The sequence below is a fragment of the Acromyrmex echinatior genome, chromosome 1, assembly GCF_024713525.1.
Source record: "Acromyrmex echinatior isolate Ae372 chromosome 1, ASM2471352v2, whole genome shotgun sequence".
Lineage (NCBI taxonomy): Eukaryota > Metazoa > Arthropoda > Insecta > Hymenoptera > Formicidae > Acromyrmex > Acromyrmex echinatior.
This window is the reverse complement of record NC_141852.1, coordinates 21415694-21439164: the sequence shown is the minus strand read 5'-3', so window position 1 is coordinate 21439164 and position 23471 is coordinate 21415694. Positions and strand designations below refer to the sequence as shown.

Here is a 23471-nt window from a genome sequence, read left to right as displayed (position 1 = left end):
ATTCTGCACATGCTCTCTATACGTTATAAATATAATCTCTCCAACAATCTTCGCTGTTATATGACGCAATATGTCTATATTAAATTTATAGTTTCTATATAAAAATTTAGGCTTAAAATATTGAACAGTATTTTGTTCAGAATATTGAACTAATCTATTTAACATTAGTCATGTGTGCAATACTGATAGATTAATAACTTGAAAACTGAGAACAAAGAAGAGCCATAGATACATTAATAAATAAAATATTTTTTTGTTAAAATTTTTGTATTAGAAGCATATACATATATTAATATTGCGATGTAGAATGCTGTGCATGAAAGTTATTTTTATTTACGTAACTTCTATTTTGTTTGTGTAATTAATATGTAATTAGTAAAATAAAGCTTTAAATTAGATAGTGTAAGTTGTGTACATGCACACAAGTCCATAAGAACATAATACTGTTCATCGTGACTATATACTTCATCTAGACTTTCTAATTGTAAGTTTAAAATCACTCAATGCATATTGCACCAAAGATGTAGTCAATAACGAAATAAAAAAATACACATCAATCCTGCACTACAATCCTACATTCCATCGTTACTTATTGCATAAAAAAATCTGTTTGGAACAGATTTGATCACATAAACGATATAAACATAATAAAAATTCAATATCATTTAAATGCTTAACTATTAATCTAATTTTTTTAACTCGTGTAAAAATATTATATTATTATAATTTTGACTGAAAGAATATATTGGAGCATTATAACGACTATCAGCAGTTACAATCACAGTAGGAATTATTTTAATGCATTTTGGCATTCAGTAATGTGTAAATATTGTTTCTATGTAAACCATCACCGTTTTCGAATTCCCATATTATAATGCAAAAATCATAGTTCGCAAAAAAATGCGCTATGATGTTCGCACTATGACGAATAAAATTGTTTTTAAATATATGATTTATTTTATATTCATTATTTAAGAAATATATTCTTAGAAAAATAAGCTACATTCTTTTTAAATTAGCAAAAAGTTCATATTGATAAAATGAATTTCTTACTTTGATTTTTGAAAATAATGCGCTGTAATTGAAATGAATTTAAACAAATATATTATATCTGAAAATATAAATTCTATTAAGTATTACAGATTCTAAAACAGATTCAAAATTTGTAAGAATATCGTAATATACTATAAATAGAAAATTTCTCTAATAATACGTAATAAATTTTTACGTAAAATATTCATGCATGATGAGATTCATACAGATAAATAAGAAATCGCTCAGATCTTTGGTTTTAAGCTTTGAGCAGGTGCCGGTGGGGGCGGTGGTTTTTTATCATAAAATGGAGCAGACTTCTTTGAATTATTAAATACATCCGGCATTTTTGAAATAATATTAGATGTACTAGCTGGGCTTTCATTCAAATGCTCGAACTTAATATCAGTATTGAGCGTAAGTCCTTTATCATTCTTAGATGATCTTTTCTGAATCTGCTGAATACGTTCCGATATTTTGGAGCCTAATTCTGATTTAAGTGGAGTGATTTTTTTCGATTGGACTTCAACAGCAGGTACCGAAAAAGTTGCAATTTTATTATAAACTTCATTTGTTTGGGATTTTGTACTAACATCCGGTTTTACATTACCAAACAGCAATGACTTTCTGTATTCAATATTATTGCTACACTTAATAGCGTCCGGATTGGTGGTGGATATCAGATCAGTCTTAGTTATCTGAAGCGGCTCTTTGAGACTGACATTATCACTAATTGTGAATATTTTATTATTCGTGTTACGAGAGCCATTCTTTTTCTTCGGCGTAAAATAGGCGGAAATTATTATTCGCCACCCGAAAAATTTGCTACCGGCGGTGTAATGTGCCTTTGACGTATTTGATGACGAAACATCGAGTGATTTATTGGCATGCGGTTTACGTTTCTTTTTAAAACGGTCGAGATTAGATACGTACGTAGACATCACATCCTTCTTCCAGTGCTGTCCGGAATTCCTGACATACCAGATACCGAATAGGAACAGAGCTATGGCGGGCAACACTCCCAAGAAGATAATATAAATCGCAGTTATGAAATCATTTTTTCCTGAAAACGTACAAAATATCATCATATAATATAATTGACATTGCTAAAATAATATATTTAGTCAAAGCAAGTCTTGGTGCTTAATAATATTTTTATGAATTTTTTATAATTTTCAGTTCAAACAAACATGTCGATTATTTGTCTTGAAATAGTCCAATAAGATCTTGAAGATGCTAGTTGCAGAAAGAGGAAGACCCAGATTTGAATCTTGACTGGAGTGATATTTTTCGTAATAAGTTCTTTAATATTGTAAAGATGCTTATTATCATCAGTATTATTAAATTGCTTGTCAATTTAAGTTTTGATATTACGTGCTTCAGCTTTAGTTTAGACTACTATGTTTTGAGACTGATAAATAATCGGCACGGAGTTTGCTCGAATTGGAAGTTGTAAAAAATTTACAATAGAAAAATATTAAAGTGCGTGATGAGATTTATACAAACACACAAGAAATCGCTCAGATTTTTAGTTTTGAGCTTTGAGCAGGAACCAGTGAGTTTTTATTGTACAATAGAGTAAAATTATTTTTTGAATTATTAAATATATCCAGCATCTTTAGATAATATCAGAATAATATAAAAATATTACTAAGCACTAAAACTTGTTTTGACCGAATATGGATTTCTTATTTAAATCGTGTTTAAATTAACATCAAATTAAAACATTTTTCAGTCAATCTATTTCCTTTTTTTATCTATGTATAATTTTTTTCTTTGATGAAATTCTTCAACAAATTACTTCTGCTTTTTATCGATTAATATACTAAATATAAAATAAAAATAGATACCGTTGGGATCTTCGGCTGGACCACTATCTTCAGAGCCACCAACTCCAACTTGAAGGCAGTCAGGTGGTCGAAAGCCATGATTACAATGGCAATGACCAAGATTATTACACACTCCGTTACCATTGCAATTATTCGGGCAAGCTTTACCGTCAGACACGGACGCTTTCAGATCCGCCACTGACATACACTTCTGATTTACACACATCTAAACATATAAGTAAATTATAATAACCTAATTGTTTACATGCTATATGCCCAATAAATTACATGCTATATATAAATCACCATTTATAAATACAAATATTTGTATTGCGATTTAAAAAAATCAAATCAAAATCTTGTATTATTATGTAGCATCATCATTGTTTAATTATAATTATAATGTAAAAATTAACACGAAGTTTATCACGAAAGAATATTAGTCAAGCAGAATTTCTTTACGATATTTTAAAAGAGTCAGTTTGATATTTTTCATTTTATTTTTAGCTCTCTCTTTCTCTCTCTTTCTCTCTCTCAACTTGGCAATGTCTACATATTTGTTTCAAGCTAAAAATAATTTCGTTATTGAGAATATTTTACCTTTCCGGGTCCGCACTTTGCGCCGTCCGGTGTGAGACCAGGGTCCACTTGGGTCAATCCAAGATCGACGATGGCCGAACGACACGGAATTATTTTTCCACCGTTATTGATGAACGAATGGCTTAAGGTTGCGACTGATTCCATACCAAATTCTAGTCGTTCGTTCAAGTGTTTGCAATGCAGCATACCGCAGAAGAGATTTCTACAATACATTCATCATGCTGACGTCAAAATTTAACGCAGATCTTTTTCGTGTACTGTATATTGCATAATCAACTTACTCATTGTTACATCTGATGAAACTTGACTCGATGCGATTGTAACCGCAGTTACCATTTTTCGTACCCTTGTTGTTCATCTCGTAACATTGCGAGTCAGAGGACGTACCAGTGGGGCCCCACAACAGTTTGCACTGATCATCGTGAGTTCTGCACATACCGCCATAGCAGAAAGCCTTGTCACCATTACAGGTCTCACCGTTTATCTTAAACACATCCGCTGGACAATACTCGCTCTGACCGGTGCAGTATTCCGGCAAATCGCACTCGTGCTCAGCAGTTCGACACTCCGTGCCTGCAGTCTTCGGCCTACAAGTTTTCAAATCGCAACACTCGCCGGTCGCACAGCTCGCGTTACTGTGCAGCATACAGGTAGTCACGTTGCAGCAGGGATTGTCGCAATGTTCCTTTAAACCGCAATCACATTGCTCGCCTGGCTCAACGAATCCATTACCGCATATAGGACTATCAAAAAGTTTTTGCGGCTTGTTTCTCAAGCAGTAATCCATTCCATGTTCGAAGGCTAAAGCTAGATGTTCCAACGAACATGTGGACCAGTGCGTTGGGCCGGATGAACCGCTGGATGACGCCATTATGCATCTATAAGAAAGACACATTAGTAATATATAATTGAAGCGGGCTTAGATAACAATTCAATACGTTATACTTAAGGCTTGCGACTTCGTGGAATAATTTTTACTTTCGGATACCGCAAAATAAAATTAAGTTCTTTCATAATTCGTTGAACGTTTGAAGTATTGAGAAGAGGCAAATACGACGTACTTCTCTTCAGGACAGCCGCAATCTGGTCCGTCGTGTTCCATACCAAAATTGTGACCCATTTCGTGGGCGACAGTGGCCGCAACCAAACCAACGACATTCGAGTGATCCATGGAGACACCGCCGGAGAATTCGAAGGTGCATATCGGTCCTTTGAGAGCTTTGCCAACTACACCGCCCTCGAAGGTAATTCGCCTGTGTCGAGAAATAAATAAATTCAGTCATCACTGTGTACTGCTAGATGAAACAAATAACACAGATACATCTGTACACTCACGTCAACAGTTGGGCGTTATCGTTGGGAATATCCTGAAGCAGCTTCTCCCTGCGATAGCGTAGGAAATTCGACAGTGTGGTGTCGCCGTTCGGCGAGAGTGCTATCTCGTCTGACTCGGACCACACTTGCACACCGATTAGAGCAATGAATATGTTCAACGGCATGTATAGCTGTAAACACACCGAGATATACTGTCTCGTATTTTACATAGAGATTTCGCGGTACTGTGATACGCGGTAAGGTCGAGTCAGTGCTAATTAATCTCTCTGTTTCGCTATGTCAGAGAGAACGCAGTAAACACAGAATGCTTTGTTTTCGCGAAGATATTATATTAAAGATCCAAACTGACAATAAAATCCATCATTGCTAGTAAATTAAAAGTAAAAGTAGAAGAAACTTCGAAAAAATTTCGAGAAAACTAGTTAACAGAATTCAACTTTCAAGTAACTTTCAAGTAAAATAGTGAATTTAACTTGAAATTTAATTATCGAAAAATTTTACTTAGAAAAGTTTATATATATATATATATATATATATATATATATATATCGCGGAAGAAGCGCTATTTTAACTTTGTAGCAAAAATATGTCGATTGTAAAGTACTTTCGGGGATACAACGGAATATAATTACGTTTAAGTAAATAAGGTTTAAATAAAGTACATGTACAAGTGGATCATACATAATTATTATTTTAATAAGACTTATTAAAATTCTCGCACTCGAAAATATACTTTCTTTTTGAAGAAAGGACGATTCGTACATGTTCATGTGAACATAATTATGCATATAATAGTCAATTACCCTAGATAAAGTAAAATTCGTGGAATTGCTAAAACAGTTAAAGATACTTTCTAGAGATATATATTTTAGGAGAAGGAAACCGTAAATGTTCAAAATGACTAATTGGATAATGGAGTTGTTGAATTAGCGCTATGCGCTTCAGATCATTCTCATTCGACTTGAGGTCGAAAGGACTTGTACGTCCAATTAAATTACAACGACGTTACTTACAGCGTTGATAATGTTAGCGATGTCCTTACAGTGCTGATATACTTTATCCAGATTCTCGTCAAGCGCGGTGTATTCCTTCTTGTCGATTACAAGTACCAACTCCACGTAACGTGACTGTCTGTTCGCGTTATAAGGTCCACGAATAATTTCAGCCGCTCTTTTATGCTACAAAAGAGAACACAACGTAACAGTTAAAAAATTTATTAATTTTAACTTTAGCTCAATAAAACTAACAAAAATAAAAAATTAAAATAAAATGGCCATAACAGCAGATAATCGTTAATGGTCGCGTTTCTTGAAAAACTTTCAACTAAATATTTTGTTAATTGTTGAAAACTCTGTGCTAAAATTTTCATTAAACTCAAGATGATTCCCAAGTTGCGAACTATTTACAGTTTCCCCAACAAGAAGGAAAGAATAGAAGAAGTACACACGCAAGACATCAAGGGTACCAAGACCTCTGCGACTACGTTCTTTGAAGTCGTATAATTTACCGGGGAAGCGGTTTGCGCGAATTCCTTTTTCTCTTTTCTTTTCTTTTTTTTTAATGTTGCTCTGTGTACATACCCTGGAGAACCTTTTAATCTCGCGATGATCAGGGAGAACGTGCAACGGCGTGCCTTCGTAACCTGCAACCAAGGAAAAACGTTAAACAGAGACATACGATCGTCGGCAGTAGGATTCTCAGTAGGACCGAAGAGAGGACAAAGAGTCTTTCGAGGCAGGTACGGCCGGGGCTTTGCTCTCACATTCGTAAGACCGTTAAGGAGAGACCAGTCTTTTCGAAGCGAGTCTTTGAGTCCGTGTGGGGCACTGCCACCGAGAAGGACGAAGAACCGAGCTCATTGCTCGTTCCTCCGTGCTAAAAATTGTATTTCTAAGAGTCAAAGCTCGTGAATACTTTGAAAAAAACCCGCGGAAATCATCACGGTGACAGAAATTTCCGCGACGACGGATACAATCTTGGAACGAATGAATTGCAAATGTAGTTATGAGTCAACATGTATTAATCATGAAAATTCTTAGATTCCAATTACAAATTCCAATCCAATTACAAATTGTATTAATATCGTAAAAGCCAGAAGCATATCATGAATCGAAATAATAATCATCTGAATTGTTCGTAATGTCCTTTTAAAGGAGCGGATATTTATAATATTAATGTTCGTCACCAACGTAGATTAACTTCAGTCTTGATTAAGGTTAGAACAATTTCTTAGAACTAGAACAAGATGAAGAGTATAAGTTAAAATTAAAGTTAATCTACATTTGTAGAAGCGAGATTGAAGGACACGCTGTAACAGTGGGCTAACACAACGTAGTCGAAAATGTGGTAGAAATGAATGAGTGTAACAGTCCTCTACTTGTCCCAAAGATTGAACTAACCCATTGTTGTCACTGTTATATTTATGCAGTGATTCGTATTTTTTTGCCCAACAATGTAACCATCTGATACAGAGAGATTTTACTCTTCTTATAATATGCACATGGCGTGCACTAATAACATTAACTATTTTTTCGACGCAATTTTATCCTCTTCTGCTTTACATTATTCGAGCATGTAATTCTTGCAAAAAAGATCCAACAGAGACGATTAATTTAATCGTGCGATGCTTACCACATGTATTGTTGGTAGTGAGATCGCTGTGCTTGTAAAGGTAATGCCTGGAATCCAAGTTTTCATCTTCTGGATGAATGTAATGAAGATTTTCACCATCGAAGATGACACCGCGCAATCCTCTACAAGTAGATAACGCCACCCACGAACTAGGAACATCTCGAACGCTACCTTGGTAATGACAGAGTTCCTGCAAGATTTACATAATTCACGAATATCATTAATATAAGATAACTGGCATTAAAAGAATTCTTTTTGATAGCCTTCGCGATTGTTAATATTTCATGTGATATAAGTACATTCCAATTGTTTGCAAAGTATATCTTATTGCTTTATGAATATATAATTTATTGCATTAACAAGACTCACGTAGATATTTTACTTGAACTGAATTTATTTTTGGAGCCGAAAATAGTATTTTAATTTAGTTTAAGAAATTCTCTTTTACTTCTTCAAACATTCTAAAAATTTGTTGCATGTTCACGAAATTCGCTTTATCGCGTGATTCGCTTTTCCGCTTTACATGTACGTGCGTTTCAAATTTTCTCTCAATTCGATAACAACTCAAAGTATACAAAATTACGGAAAAGCGTTCTCACAAAAATAGATGTGCAATTGTTTACGAATAAAGGAAGCACTTCTAATTGGATTTAAAGCTTTAGCTTTCTCTCTCTTGATTCTTTGCATTCCTAAATCGAAGTAGAGTCGACAGCGCTTTACTACAAGTTTTTGAAGTCAAACATTCGAAAAAATATGTAATTATAAACAGTAAACGATATTGGAATCTCCATAAATACTTCAAAATAATCTAAATACTATATGTTGAATTGACTGATTAAATTAAATTTAAAATTAAATATTTGATTCTTGTTTGTGAGAAACAATTTTGAAGTTTTGAACGCAAAGGAAATTTGATTTGGTCTCAAATCAAATTTTATTTTTGTAATATGATTAAATGAAAATCGATTGAGAAATCAAATAACAAAGGAGTGGAAACGCTATATTCGATCAAGATGAATCTTTGTGACTAATAATATCCTGAATTTATAAAATTTCCATTTCAAACAAACTGTGCTCCGATTGTTTGTCAGTCTTGAAATAGTTCTAGAATGAAGTTGGAGTAATAATATCACATATTATGAATTAACAAGCAATTTAATATTATTGATGATAACAAGCATCTTTAAAATTTTGTAAATAATTTATTGCAAAAAATATTGCCTCACCCAATCAACAATAAGCAAAAATATAACATTAAGCAAAAATATTCAACAATATTAAGCAAAGAGGACTGTATTCGGTTAATTGTATTCTGGTCTCGGTACCTAATAATATATTGTATAAATTTAACATAATAATAATGTTAACATAATAATGCTTAACATAATAATGTTTTGTATAAATTTTATATTTTATAATTTTTAATTCTGTCACCTTATTCGATTTATAACGGTTATGAATTATGCGGCATAATACATCGAGAAATCGAGATGCCTATATACGCTCCGATTGCGGAGCTTACAATTCGCGGACTTATCTTGACTCCTCAGATGCATCGGAACCGTACATCGGCTCAGTACAAATATAGTTGTCCCAGATTCTGAGTGTGCACACGCTGCTGGCGAACCCCGGCGATTTTTCACGTTCCTTTTTCCGCCACGAGGAAAACGAGGAAGGAGACCCGTTACCTCGGAGAGCAAGTACGTTACTCTCCCAAAAGGAATTGCTCCAACAAAGAAGCACGATCTTGCAGGCGGGGAGTATCGGGATCGTCTTTGAAACGAGACGCTTTCTCCGTTACGAGAGCCATCGATCGTGGTCCATTATCCGATTGCCGCATAGGAAGGTGTATACGGCAACGTGACGGGCGGGATTGAATTAACGAGAGAACGTGTCGGTATCGTTAAATCGTCGTATCGATTATTTAATGCAACCGCGACTCTTATTTATTGCCGATGACGCAGTAGCTCGCCCTGTGTCTCGTTGGTTTTATACCAATGCCATCCTTTAAAAATGCCGCAATAAAGCTTCTTAGTGCAGAGTGCAGATGTTTAATCTCGATGATGTTCGATTTTTCCACAGCACAATGTATTTTTATTATTATTATTGTGCGTGCGTGCGTGCGTGCGTATGAGTATGTGTGTGTATGTAAGAAAATAAAAATACCACTCCTTCAAAAGTTTACGTAAATATTAAACGATACAAGAAAATATAAAAAAAGATTAATCATACAAGGATATATATGTTTATTCATGCATATCGAATTCTTGAATATCAAACGATATAAAAATTCAAGGCTTCCAATATGATATTAGAAATATATATATCCTAGGATTCTTTTTATCGTACATCTAAATATTCCAAAGCACGGCAATGGTTGACAATTATTTTATTGAAATGAAACCTATATTATCTAAAAATAATTTTGTTGTTCCATCAAGATAATTATTCAGAAATCAAGCATGATGAGCATGCTGCGGGAAGTTTGATATTTCAGCAACCAGCTTAAGCGTCCGATATAATTATTTTGATGATTCAACAAAATTTATTATTTTTAGATCTATATTTTTAGTTACTTCAGCAAACTCGTTCTTTTCATGACTTTTCACAAATGCTCATTTACAGTCTTCGGGAATTTCAAAACTCGGCACATTTTCAAAAGAGAGTCATACGAAGAAAAAACAATTTTGCTGAAGTATCTGAAAATGTAGTTAGATACATATGATAATTTTGTTCATCAAAATAATTATGTAAGAAATTCAAGCATGAGTAATGCCGCAAGAAATTTTCTAGCAATTAGTTTGAGCGTTCTATGTAATTACTTTGATAGTCCAACAAAATTATTTTCGGATCTACATATATTATAGCTAAATTGTTTAATACTTTAGTAAAACCGTGTGTTCTTTCCGTGTATTTCCGTGTAATTTCTTTTTCATATTAGATGCGCAACTAAGTTCTCGCTGTTATTTTAATGAAAATGCCATCAAAATAACAGCGAGAACTTAGTTGCGCACCTAATATAAAATCTTTGTATTCCTGGTATATAATATTCTTGTGCGTATTGACACGTTTAAATTTATGTAAGAAATCCATCATTCGTCTAAATGCGTTCAAGGGTATAATCACTAAGGCTCGTTGATACATAACCGACGGATAAAGCAAGTTGATTCATTGTTGGATAAGAGAAAAATTTCGCGAGAGCGTAACGTTGCCCTATGGAAAGCGCGTTACGAGGCGTGTCGACGGAATATGAAATTTTGTATTCGCCCACGGTAAGCTTATCCCCGCTTCTATTAAATGTAATATCGCGTGTGCGCCGCATCGGGGATTATGTAGATTTATATCACGAGAGCTGTGCAAAAGAAAAATATATTTCGTAACAGCCGCGTTCTTATTACCGGGACGTAAATTTCAAAATCGCGTTGAGAGTATAAAAGAACTGTATATATACGTCCTTCGTGGAAAGAACGTTTTTGCTGAAGAATCTAAAAATTTAATTAGATACAGATCTAAAAATATAATAATATTGTTAGACCATCAAAATAATTATTAGGTGTTGGAATTAATTCGTAGCGTTTTACAAGTGATGGGAAGTACTTTCATTAATGTATTTTTTAATGCTCATGTGAAATAAATAACATTCTTTCATTAAAAAACGCTACGAATTAATTCCAACACCTAATATGTAGAATGGTCAAGCGTAATAAGCATTGCTGCAAAAATTTTTATTTTAGTAATCAACTTGGGCATGCTACATAATTATTTTAACAGTTTAACAGAGTTTTCAGATCTGCATCTAGCTAAATTTTTAGATATATACTTTAGCAAAATCATTTTTTCTGTATACTTAGGGAGATATTTTGCTGCTCCAGCTAAAATTCTAAATATTATAATTAAAGTGTATAGAGTTGTTTTTTAAACGTGTTTTTATATACTATTTTTTATAGCAGCATTATTCTAATAATATATGCAAGAAAATGAAAGTCTCATAATCAAATATGAATTACCACTAAATAATCACAGTCATTTTTATATTTATTATCTAATTGGACGTCATAGAGAGACTTTTTTAGTAAATTTAACAAGTGATTCAGATATAAATTCTGCTTCTGTCATCTATTTTAATTAGATGCAAAATATATGTGATATCGCAGTACTTGCTAATCATTTATCCACAGTAAGAAAAAATGTCGAAGCATTGCGAAACAAATGTTTGTACTTATGACGTTTTTTTTATATTTACTAGTTATGAAAAAATTTTATTATAATACGTTTATATACATTTACATACATTTATATACATTTACATACATTATATATATAATATATAATATACATCTCTGTAAATATATTTCAGTAATTGTAAAAAAATAAAATAGATGGTTTATTTGCTAGAAATAAAATTTTATTTTGTCATATTTAAATAAAGATTTATTAATAAAATAAATATATTTCCCATAAACAAATTTTTAACTTTTTTTTTAGTGCATTTTAACTAATTTTTCATATCTATAAATAATTTTCGCTCTAATTGCAAAATTATTTTTTTGAGTATATTGTAATAAAGAACACATACACACACATTTCTCTCTCTCTCTCTTTCTTTTTCTAATCAGTTTTCCATCTGAATAATTTTTATATCAGGTTTTATCAAAGATAAAAGTATATCACAAGATTATTAATCATATCTATAAGTAATCATAAGTAATCATATCTATAAGTAATCATAAGTAATCATATCTACTATTATCTTGACAAAAAAATTTGATGTTCAATATTTATTATGTACATTTATGGTTTAAATTTTGATATGCACTATCCATGATAAAAATATAAATTCTAGGTATGTATTATTCTAAATATGTATTAATTTTCTTATATATTGTACTTTTACATTTTATATAAAAAAAAATTTTACACAACATTTTCGAAGAGTTGGAATTACAATGGTATCTCAAATTTTTAGTTTATATCATATCTCCTATTTTCTCCTTTAACGAGCTCAAAATTAGTTCATCCGCGCGGATAAACCGTATTTATATCGCGAAGAACGAAGGGTGGAATAATAGAGCCGTTAACCGGAGCCGCCAATTAATTAAATACAATTGTGCAAAACAGTAAGTGCGGTGCTGCGGCTAGTACAACAAACTCCGCCAGTTGGCTGGCGAGTTTTACATTTTCCGCTTGACTTTCGTCCCACATTCTGGATGACTTTTTTATGCTCATCATTGTCCCATTATACGTAGCCGAGCAGAATATTACAATCGAGAAACAGCAGTTAGTCTCTGTTATTTATAATTACAGTACTATGACTCATTTTCTATCTTATGATTATTTTATATGTTTATTATTATTTTTTAATTTAATAAATTTTTTTATATCATAAAAATATATTAAATTTAAAACAATAGTAACAAGTATATTATTTTTTCATTAAATTTTTTATTTCATTTTTTGAATTGTGTTCTTTATTTTAAATATTATTTTTGGCTCTGTCTATTTCATTATGTTCAAATAAATATAGAGATTTTTATTTTAAGATAAATAAATAATTTTTTGCATAATATAATTTAAATTTATGAACTCAAATGTGCTTAAAGAAACTTAATGCCGATTCTGCTCTTTTAATTAAAATGAAAAGGTATAATAATTATATCAATAATCTTATTCAGATAGACGCTTCCAACTTCATTTTATAAAGTATATTAATTATTGTTACTGCGTTTGTATAAAACTCGGTGCTTTCATTGAGATGTCGTAATCGCCTGATTTTGGACAAATTTCGTAGCTAGAGAAATATCTCAGAAATACTTTCGCAATTTCTATAAACTGCGGAGAAATTTAATTGTCGACGATTTAGCATGAGCGAAATTTAATATAACCGGTTTTTCTTCATCAATATATATATATCGAGTAACATAATACTAAAATATTTAATACACTTAGCTTTTTATTTTTCCTCCTTCGTGTATCTTTACTATCTATATTTACTATTTTACTATTTTACAAATAACCAAGTAAACTCGATTATCTATAGAAACATTACGATAGCGAAATTAGATATTTAGCAGAAGCAATTTCCAAGGCAATCCTCGCGTTTTGCACGATACACTCTGCAGACACGTCGTGCGACCGTTGCAATTTAACGTATTCTGGGTGTTCCATCAGTTTTCTTCTCCTTTTTTTTTCTTTTCGTCCTTCCTGCCTTTCTCTTCCGCTACGGCATTTGAATTATAAAGCGGAAATGCCGCGACCACCACGTTCATGCACGTTTTGTTTTTAACGTGGAGTCGTACGCCCACCATTCGCTCGGGACCTACACACTTTGCGTGTGTTTATAGCGAGACGTTCTATTAAACATGCAGACAGCAGACGGAGTGAGTCACCTCGATCGATTTCGGCCGAGTCGCGTATTATACCTGTACGAGGCCTACCTATACCTTTTCCATCCGCGCGATGACGGCAGATAGATATGACGAGAAGGCACTGACACCCGCGGAGATTTTTAATTTTCGTGGGACCGGAAACACGGGTCGAGCGTGGAATTAAATAAATTTTCTCACAAATAGATTGTCTCTTTCTCAAGTTGTCTAAAAAAGAAAAGGTTCTCCATTCAAAACGAAGATTATCTTTTTTATCACAATACGTTATATCTCTCCTTTGCCTGGCACCTCTTTATTGACCTGATTGAATAAAACATCATTTCCAGAGTTTTTTAATGTTGGTCAATTCCGTTGCAAAGGTTGCTATTAATAACATGGAATATGGTAGTAATAAGAAGTATTAATATAATGTAATTATTTAAAGTTAAATTAAAATTAAATTGTGAATGATGACCTTCTTTACATGGACATATCATCAAATCTATAGACAAGTCGACTTGTAAAATCGTTATGACATTAATTTGCGAGAGAATCCATGGTGGAAGTATACTTATTTTATATACCCTTTTATTTATATCCCTTAAATTTATATCCTTTTTTTTACTTTATATTTACTTTATGTACTTCCACCATGAGAAAAGCAAAAATTAGCGAAGACAAAGAACAAACACAAAAAAAAAACAAATGAGAAAGACATACTAATAAATGAATAAACTTCGATCATCTCCTTCCAGCGATATTAAAGACATAGAGTTATCCATATCTAAATAGTATATCAAATGTGATTAACAAAAATGAGAGGAAGGACATCCATTCTTCCTCTATTTCTATGATAATTAGTTGAATAAAAAAAGATAGAGATGCCGTGTTCATGTCTTGTGTCTCGATCAATTTTATCGATCAATTTTACACACGTTTACGTTTTATATCTTTGAGTGATATGTATAGCGATATTATTTTCAACCCTAGAACACTATCAATATATAAATTTTACATTTAATTTGTGAATGAGATCCTTGCACTACACTGTATCTTTATTGATTATTAAGAGATCCAATCTGTCCCGCTAAAAGTTAGGACAAGCGGAGACAAGTTTTTAAAAATTCAATCCGTTATATATCAGTTTAAATACTCTGGTAGTCAGTATTATAAACGAGATTAATAATCAATTTTTAAGCAGTTTTGTAAGTTATTACGTACATATTTTATTAGCTTTATTAATAAATTATGAAGAATTTTGAATTATACGTGAAAAAAAGATTGACTTTGATAATGTGTTTAAATTCTTTTTTCTTCGTTTTAATAATTAAGTTATTTGTGTTTATAAAAGTCTAGATTATAAATATATGTCATTAATAATGTAAAATATATGAAAATTTAATATTACATTAAGAATAAGTTAATACACAAGGAAATAAGTTATTCCGAATAACTTATTTTTGTAAAATTTATGTATCGATATCAACGTTCAAAGGTTAAATAGCCGATGTGCATAATTTTTTAACATTTTCATCACAGAATAAATATCATTAAAAAAATATATAAAGTAATAAAATAAGATCTAATACAAAATTCTTTATTATTCGCAATAATTGTTCGGAAAGGTTATAGCGATTATTTCTTTCTTTGCGGGGAGTGAACAGCTGTATGTACTATCGTAAATTTTACGTCGCATATTATGTCGTTAAACAGCGATAATGTGCGCTCTTTGTGCGCTATTAGATACGTAACGAATGAATGGCCGAGCGCGGGGTTAAGTTGAATGAATCCCGATGCTTTTCTAGATTACGGTGTTTGGTATCCGATAGAATTGCGTTTGCGCTCGATATCGATTAGCGCAAATGTTGTTTGCGGAAAAGCGGTTAGCACGCCACGGATGTGAATACGGATGCTCAAGCAGTACTTACAACTTTCGACGGGGTGTGCACTTTGTACGTGCCGCGATTCTGGTGGAGTTGCTGATAGCCAACTGGAATTAAATCGGTGTTCAGTCGAAGGTCGAGAACACGTTCGACACCGTCCACATTAAAACCCACCGTCAGCACGTCCGCATGCTCGTGGTGCTGAAAAAGAAGGAAAATATCGATCGTGAATTTCCATCCGCGATTTTAAAATTTTCTTTTTATTCTCAATACTGAAACAAGGAAATTTATAAAACACTATCATATGTCGTTCTTAATTTGAGAAAAGAGAAAATAAACAAAATCTCTTTTTTTTTTGCAAATTTTCACATATGCATAAAATTGTTTTTTATTTAAAATTATTTTATTTTAAATTTTCATTTTATTTTAAATTTATATTGTGTATCGATCAGTTCTAGATATACATTTGCAATGTATTCAAATGCATTTATCTCATTTCAATTGCAATCTGCAATTAACAACCTATTTATTCGCAACTAAATCTATTGTAAATTCGCAATTAAATATTCTATCAAATCTATTATAATTTTTTATCTATTATAATTTGAGAGTTTTTCTTGTCTAAAGAAATGATATACCGTATCATTATAATTCAATGCTCGAATAATATGGCCGATTCTTTCTTATCGAGCAGACCGAAAAGCCCGATCGCGCACCTGTTGCATTAATAGCGGTAAAACTGTGCTTAGATCTGAGAAAAGAAAATTTCTTCCGTGAAAATTGAGGTCTTGAGATCGTTGCATCGAGCTGCAATTAATTTTATACTTGGATGCCCGCTTTCTCCGACCGTGAAATCGAATGGTTGGATCTAGGAATATTGTTTAAGTGACAAACTCCGGAAGACCGAATGTCGATGAAAATTTTAAGCAATCTGTATTTATCGCCGGACGAATAGCAAATGACGATTAGCCAATGATATAATAACAAATAGTTACATTCAAATGTAATTGTTAGAATTATAGAACATATAAAAAATATATATATAAAAGCAGCATTTTCTCAAAGTAACATTTAACTGAGATCTATTTAATTTCTATTTAGAATTTTGGCAATAACAAAATAAATTCTCGAATCATGAATTAGTTACGAATAGTAATCTCAGTAATCAGTAATCTCGTTACATTTAATTGTAAATACGAGATAATATGTAGTTTACATAACAATGGCTTCATTTAACGTAGACAACAATAGCCTCACTTAGCTTAGAAAACAATAGATTAACACAGAAATACAATTTTCCTGCTAAATTCTTTATCATTATGCTTTCTATGCCTGTTAATCACAACAAGCTGTGTAAATTTAAATCCGTATTACGAAAGCGACGTCAATTATTAGTGAAATAGCCGATTATTCGTCGTGATTGTCATTTTTGGTACGATTAATCCGATTTGCCGACTGTCATATCATTGAGCGCCTAAAACAGTTAGCGTTCGTGATTTCGAAGCTGAAAAGCTTCGTTCTGAAATTCATAAACTCTCGGAATTACGGCATATTCTCCTGTCTTTCGAATGTGGCTGTATACGCGTGCCGAGTGAACCGAAATGAATTTGCGAATCTCGTTTGTACCGTAGCAATGGCGTGCGCAATGTTTAATTCATGGAGGCCGTCCCAACCGAAATACTTTTCCTGCGAGCATTTCATATTAAAGCGAATGGATGCTGTGTTACTTGTAGACGCTGCATCAAAAATAATATTAGGATCAACAGGCTCGAGGTCGGCCTTTTGTTAAACCTTGAGGTTAGAGAATGTGGAATTTCTAGTTTTCAGGCGGTCATGAAATTAAACTTTAATTTCCTTTATGTTCAACGTTATTACATATTATATTATTCCCTTACATTAAAAGTGACACAACTGAAAAATTAAGTTTCCCAGAAAAGAGGAAAAACTATTTTTCAATTTGACAGAAAATTATTAATTAATTAAATAATATTGATCAAAATAATATATTCTTAATATAAATAAACAGTATTTCTGTTATTTCGTTTCACAAACTTTTAAAAATTAAAAAAAAATCTTTTTTGAAAATGACGGTTTTGATTCATTTTTTTTTAAATTTTGTTGAGTTGTAGCAATTTTGATGATTTTTTAAAATGAAAATAAATAAATTTGTTTTTTATGACTGATAGTAATATTTATTTAACTTATTTATGATAATAACTTGAAAAAAATCGCTTTTTTTTACTTATATCTTACTTTTAGAGTAAAGGAGCAATCTCTGAATATAATAACTAAATCGAATTGTAATGATGACTTTATCAATTTGGAATTGATTTTCAACCCAAAGATTAAAAAAAAAACAACTAACTTCTAAATATTATGAATTTTTATCTTGAATCTATAATTTTGAAAAAAACACATCATTAAAAAAAGATACATAATTTTTTAAAATAAGATACATAATTTTCCTAAATAAGATATATTTTCTCTTAAAAGAAGAAAAAACAATTTCTTTTGTAATCAATTTCTTATTTCGTTATTTATTATATGCTAAGTGATTGAAAGAAAGATGAGAAAATCAACCAAGACTTAGTTAATCAAGATAGTCTGCTACAAGCAACTTTTAGAAGTTTATATAGGATCCACCTCGGAATTCGCGTACGCGTAAGCAAGATACGTACAATATCCCCTGGGCTACATTTTATGTCGGTCTTACGTTCTACGATCTACGCCAAGAAGAATATAAAAGAAGCTTTTAACTAACCGTTCTCCGTCGCGTGCAAAGACAGCAAAGCAACATGATGAAAGCTTGGCTCTTAATTAGTCTAAGTGCCGCGTTGGACTGAAATTGTGGCAGTAATTACTCGAGTAACGTAACGCAGAATTGAAGAGGCGCGTTTCAACGCCGGGGTGGATGGACCGAAGGTGCCCTATGCCATCATGAATTATTGATTAGCCTCCTTGCTCACTTCGACAACAAACGCGACGTTCTAAACATAGCACAGTTCCAGCTAGCTAGCCGTTTGTATATAAAAAAGTAATCCACACTCGCAATTATGAAAATACGCGAAACACAACATTCTCTTTAAATAATTTAATGTTGTAACAGATTATTACGAAAAATGAAATGAGAATTTTCCACGGTTCTCACATTGCAAGTATAGTTAATTCTAAATTAAATACAATTTCATATTAAATTTAAATATAAGTTTTATCTCGTAACAGAAGATTAAAAAAACGTAAAAGTACTCATGGAATGTAACAGAAAGTGGGGTGTAACGGAAAGTAACAGGTGTATAAAATAATAAGTTAATTTAAAAGCATGCCTGTCAAAAATAAGTTATAAATGACGTTGAGCTCTCACTGAAATCAACTGCTATTATTTCAAGGTGTAAATGAGCATGAGATCAGATTCCGTATAATAAAATATGAATTTTAATTCCCGCAGCTTCCGCAACATTGAAACTTTATGTTAAAATATGTAGCCGGTAATTTTCAGAAATACATTAACCAAATTGAGAAATATCTCCGATGTAATATCCGCGAGGCGGTTTACTCTTGGGAGACAAATGGCGCAGTGACGATATTTCTTCAGGAAACCGAGTCCAACGATACGACAGCGTAACACTGTACACGATACACAGTCGACAGTGCACTCCTTTGAAATCCTTTCAGCTTGGTGTATATCATTGTCCAGCGACAGTTAGCAATCTATACTTGGCTCGCGGCCACCGCAGAGAGACCATTTTTGATATCATACCCCTGCTGGCTTCCATATAGTAGCACGACCCGCATTCATCTTTCGTCGATATCGAGGAACAAATATACCGCTAGATTAGAGAAGGCTATTGGATGTATTTCTGTACAAAGTATCTCTGCAAATCTACTGTGCGAAATTTAAATCTTATTTAATTAATTCAAATTTGTCCACGACAAACAGCTATTAAAAAATTCAACAAAAATTAGGCAAATGAGAGTATGACCCGGTATTTAGCGCGCAAACAACTAAAAAGATCCATTTATAAACAGATCATTCGCTGATAATGCCCTAAAAAAAATGCGGTCAAAATGTATGAAGATTGTAACAGCAAATCAAATATAACTTGTTTATAAATGGATGAACTTTTTTAATTTGTTTGCGCACTAAGCACTGCGCTGTACTCTCGTTTGCCTAATTTTCGTTGAATTTTTTAAATTTCCTGAGCCTTTAATTTATGGTTATTCATTTAAACAACTATTAATTCTTTCTATCTCGACATTCGCGAATCAATATTGATTCTTTCACTTTAGATTCGAAAAATCAACAAGTAGATCAGGGAATTCACTGCAGATGAAATATGGTTTGCTGAATTCAAAACATTCTATGTAACACATACTGTCTGCAATACATTGAAATAAACAGAAAACTCGACAAACAGAGTCACTTACTATACAATGCAATGCATTGTTAAATCGAAGGTGATTAAGGAAAACCCAAGAGTTGCTAAGGTAAACGCGAAAGCTCTCAAAAGTTCGCGAATACTTTTTGTTTTCTGTTCTGTTAGCGCATCCCAAACAATTTACCGAGTGAACTAACTGCATTAACCGGTTGCCGAGTAACGGATTAAGCAGCCGGCGAACGTTCCAACTTTTCTGCCAGTTGGATAAAATTCCGGGTGCCATTGCTCGTCGACGGAAAAAATTCGCCGCGCGAGGCTGTCCTTTTAATCCGGTAACCAGAACCGAGTTAATCCAAGGGAGGAAAAAGAGTGTCACGTCGGAAGGGAAAACGGGGCGCTTGTTAAAATGAGAAATAAAGAAAGAAAGAAAGAAAGATAGTGAGAGAGAAAGAGAAAAGTTTTCAGCTACTAAAACTCGGCCGACGTGGTCCTTACGTCCTATCCATTGTGTCCCCGTAAACCACCCTCGCTCAACGGAGTTTCCGGCTCCGTGGTTTCTACATCGTTGCTCTTCGGAAACTTGAAGAAAAGAAAAGCTTGGTGGCGACACTGATTTTTTTTTAGAAAAATTCCGCACGGCAAGGCCTGAAATCACGAAAAACAAATTGCGAAGATGGAAGAGCGTTCATAGAAATAGAAATGCATCTCGAGCATTCTGTTCAAATGATGGAGTTCGCATGGATTACCCAGTTTTCATGAAATATTTAATAACAATCTTTATTCCTGCATAATCACTCGATAAAACTTGTATAATTATTTAATAAATAATGTCGCTATGTTTGACCATAAAAAGATTTAAATTAATTGGGAGAAATCATTAAAATATAATTAACACGATGCTTTCTAGTACGTGGTGCAAGTGTGACATATTTTAAATTGTAACGAATATATTTATACAGATTGTGTTTATGACATTTAATTTTCATTAAATTAAAATTTGGCTTCAAACTTTGGGATAAATAACATTATATGCACAATAACATTTGAAACATGAACATATGCTTTCTGCCAATTTTGCAATATCTCAGATTAAGTGCAAAAAATTCATCAAAAAGTTGAGAAGTGAATTAAATCTGTGCAACTGGTTCGCTATATTACATATTTGATTTATTCTTGAACTTGATTTATTAAAAATTGCTTATACAACTGATGATTAATTTATGTTCGCGTGCAACCGACGAGAAAATATTTTAATAAAAACAAGTTAAAATTTAACGTCCATAAACACAAAAGGAGGATCATACAAAAGAGAAATTTAATATGACGATTGTCATTCGCGTAAAAAGAGAGTCACATAAAAGAGAAATTCTAATATGTCGATTATTGTTTGCGTGCCATCGAGAGAGATTTTGACGAGATTTTTGACGAATCGAACATATTTTAGCTCCGCCTGAGGGATAATATTTGAATAAAATATACAGCTAAATTCGTGTATTCTACAGAAAATATAAAGACTCACACCTGCGGCGCTATTTAAATGTGCATAGATTTGCGATTTTAATTACGCTGCGGTTCATTCATGCAAGTACATGCGGTTGCGTTATTCGCATCGCAGAATACAAATCATCGCTGGATGCGTGCCTCCGGTAATTGTCTGGTTACGTATTGTCGATATTGCCTCCCGGGTTAACGTTATGATTGGTGAACTTTTTTTCAAGTGATCAATTTTTTTACCGCTCAAAAAAATTTCATTTCGATTTATCGATTCAGTCAACAAGTTTAACAAGTTTAATGTATAAGCATTTGTTCACATGAACACATTGTGCACATGAGTAAGATCTCTTTGTAAAAAAAAAAAAAAAAAAAAAACGAGATCCAATTATGTGCCATACATAACATTATACTGAAAGAAAAGTATTTGATATCTGTGACTATAATTATATGGTAAAATAATTATGATTAAGAGATCTATGGTTATTACTACTATAATGTTAGTAATACTAAGCATACATTAGTATGTAGTTTTCTCAAATACAAAAAAAATTATACTATAAATTATGACATAATCTCAAATATTAATACAGTAAAATATCAAGATATAAACAGATATGAATAACATTTTTATTCAGTAAATGCAATCGCAATTATAATAAATATAACTATTTTTTTACTATTTATGTGGTAATAACTAAAAAATATAAAAGATTTTTGAGCAGTGTATTATATGTAACTATTATTATTAACACAATGAAATATACATGTATATATATATATATATATATATATATATATATATATATATACATGTATAACAATAGCTACATATATATATTGTATCGACTCTAATCGATGTTTTCTGTCAATTCTTTCGCCATTGTTTTGCCAAAATAAAAGCAATATTTTTATCATATAACAATATTTGATAAAGTGTTAAAGATCCATTAATCAAATTATTCATCGTAGCCTCGTTACATAAATCGCAGTTAGCAGGAGATTTATGATCTACTGAATCTACATCGGGATTCGCAAGCGGAAACAAGAGATCCTCTATGTATTCGCTTCTGTATTTCTATCTTCGCGGTAATACGGGCAATAACGATATCATATATGACAAAGAATCCCATGTATATCGCAGTTAGCTAATTCGAATTCTACTAACAAGTAAACCTCAGGGAATATCAGATGCCAATTTTTCTACAAAAAATCAAATATTTTTACAATTATTTCTGATTCTTTCAAAGTATGAAGAAATCTGTTGTTAATTTTAGCTCTGTTATTAATTTAAGTAAAATCTTTTAATTACAAATTTTTTTATTATTTTATACATATATCCAAATTAAAAATTTATATAAAATAATAAAAAATTTTACAATTGAAAGAATATTTGTATAAAATAATAAAAAGTAAATAATAAAAAATTTTGTAATTGAAATCCCGAGAAGTAAAAAAATCTATTATTAATTTTAACTTAAACTGAGAAAAACTTAATTTAAGTTAAAATCAATAATAGATTTCTTTATACTTGGACATAAAGACAACTGTAAAAAATGTGAGAAAAATTAGCATCTGATGTTCTCTGAGATTTACTTGTAAGAATTTCATTATGTCGGTAAACGTGACCGAGTTGGCTTATCACTCTCTCTTTCTTTCGGTAAACATTTCCTTGTGCACAACCAGAAAATCATAGAAAGTAAATGTTAATAAATTTAAAAAAAAATACTTTGACAGTAAAAAGAAAGAGCGGTAAATGTACATTCACGCTTCGCATGGCTGCGTCGAATGAAAGTGAGCGAGTTAATTGATGACACCAATCCATGAATCCGGCAACGATTCCGGCGCAAAATACGAACTAGTGTAGGTCTTTCCCTGTAGATTTTCACGCTTTCGAAAAGCTGAAATAATTGCTACTTGAGAGAAACGTTC

At 32.2% G+C, this 23471-nt stretch overlaps 1 protein-coding gene across 1 annotated transcript in view; it reads right to left on the bottom strand.

Annotated features, from left to right (window-relative positions):
• Positions 1-23471, bottom strand: part of Meltrin (disintegrin and metalloproteinase domain-containing protein meltrin) — a 99418-nt gene that overhangs the window by 5688 nt on the left and 70259 nt on the right. Inside the window, exons 3-12 of the mRNA XM_011067056.2 lie at positions 15718-15873; positions 7428-7617; positions 6377-6438; positions 5810-5974; positions 4797-4966; positions 4523-4714; positions 3743-4339; positions 3462-3663; positions 2883-3087; positions 1966-2095 (exon numbers count right to left, since the gene is read on the bottom strand). Of these exons, the coding sequence (XP_011065358.1) occupies positions 1966-2095; positions 2883-3087; positions 3462-3663; positions 3743-4339; positions 4523-4714; positions 4797-4966; positions 5810-5974; positions 6377-6438; positions 7428-7617; positions 15718-15873 (2069 nt within the window). The remainder of the gene's footprint in view (positions 1-1965; positions 2096-2882; positions 3088-3461; positions 3664-3742; positions 4340-4522; positions 4715-4796; positions 4967-5809; positions 5975-6376; positions 6439-7427; positions 7618-15717; positions 15874-23471) is intronic.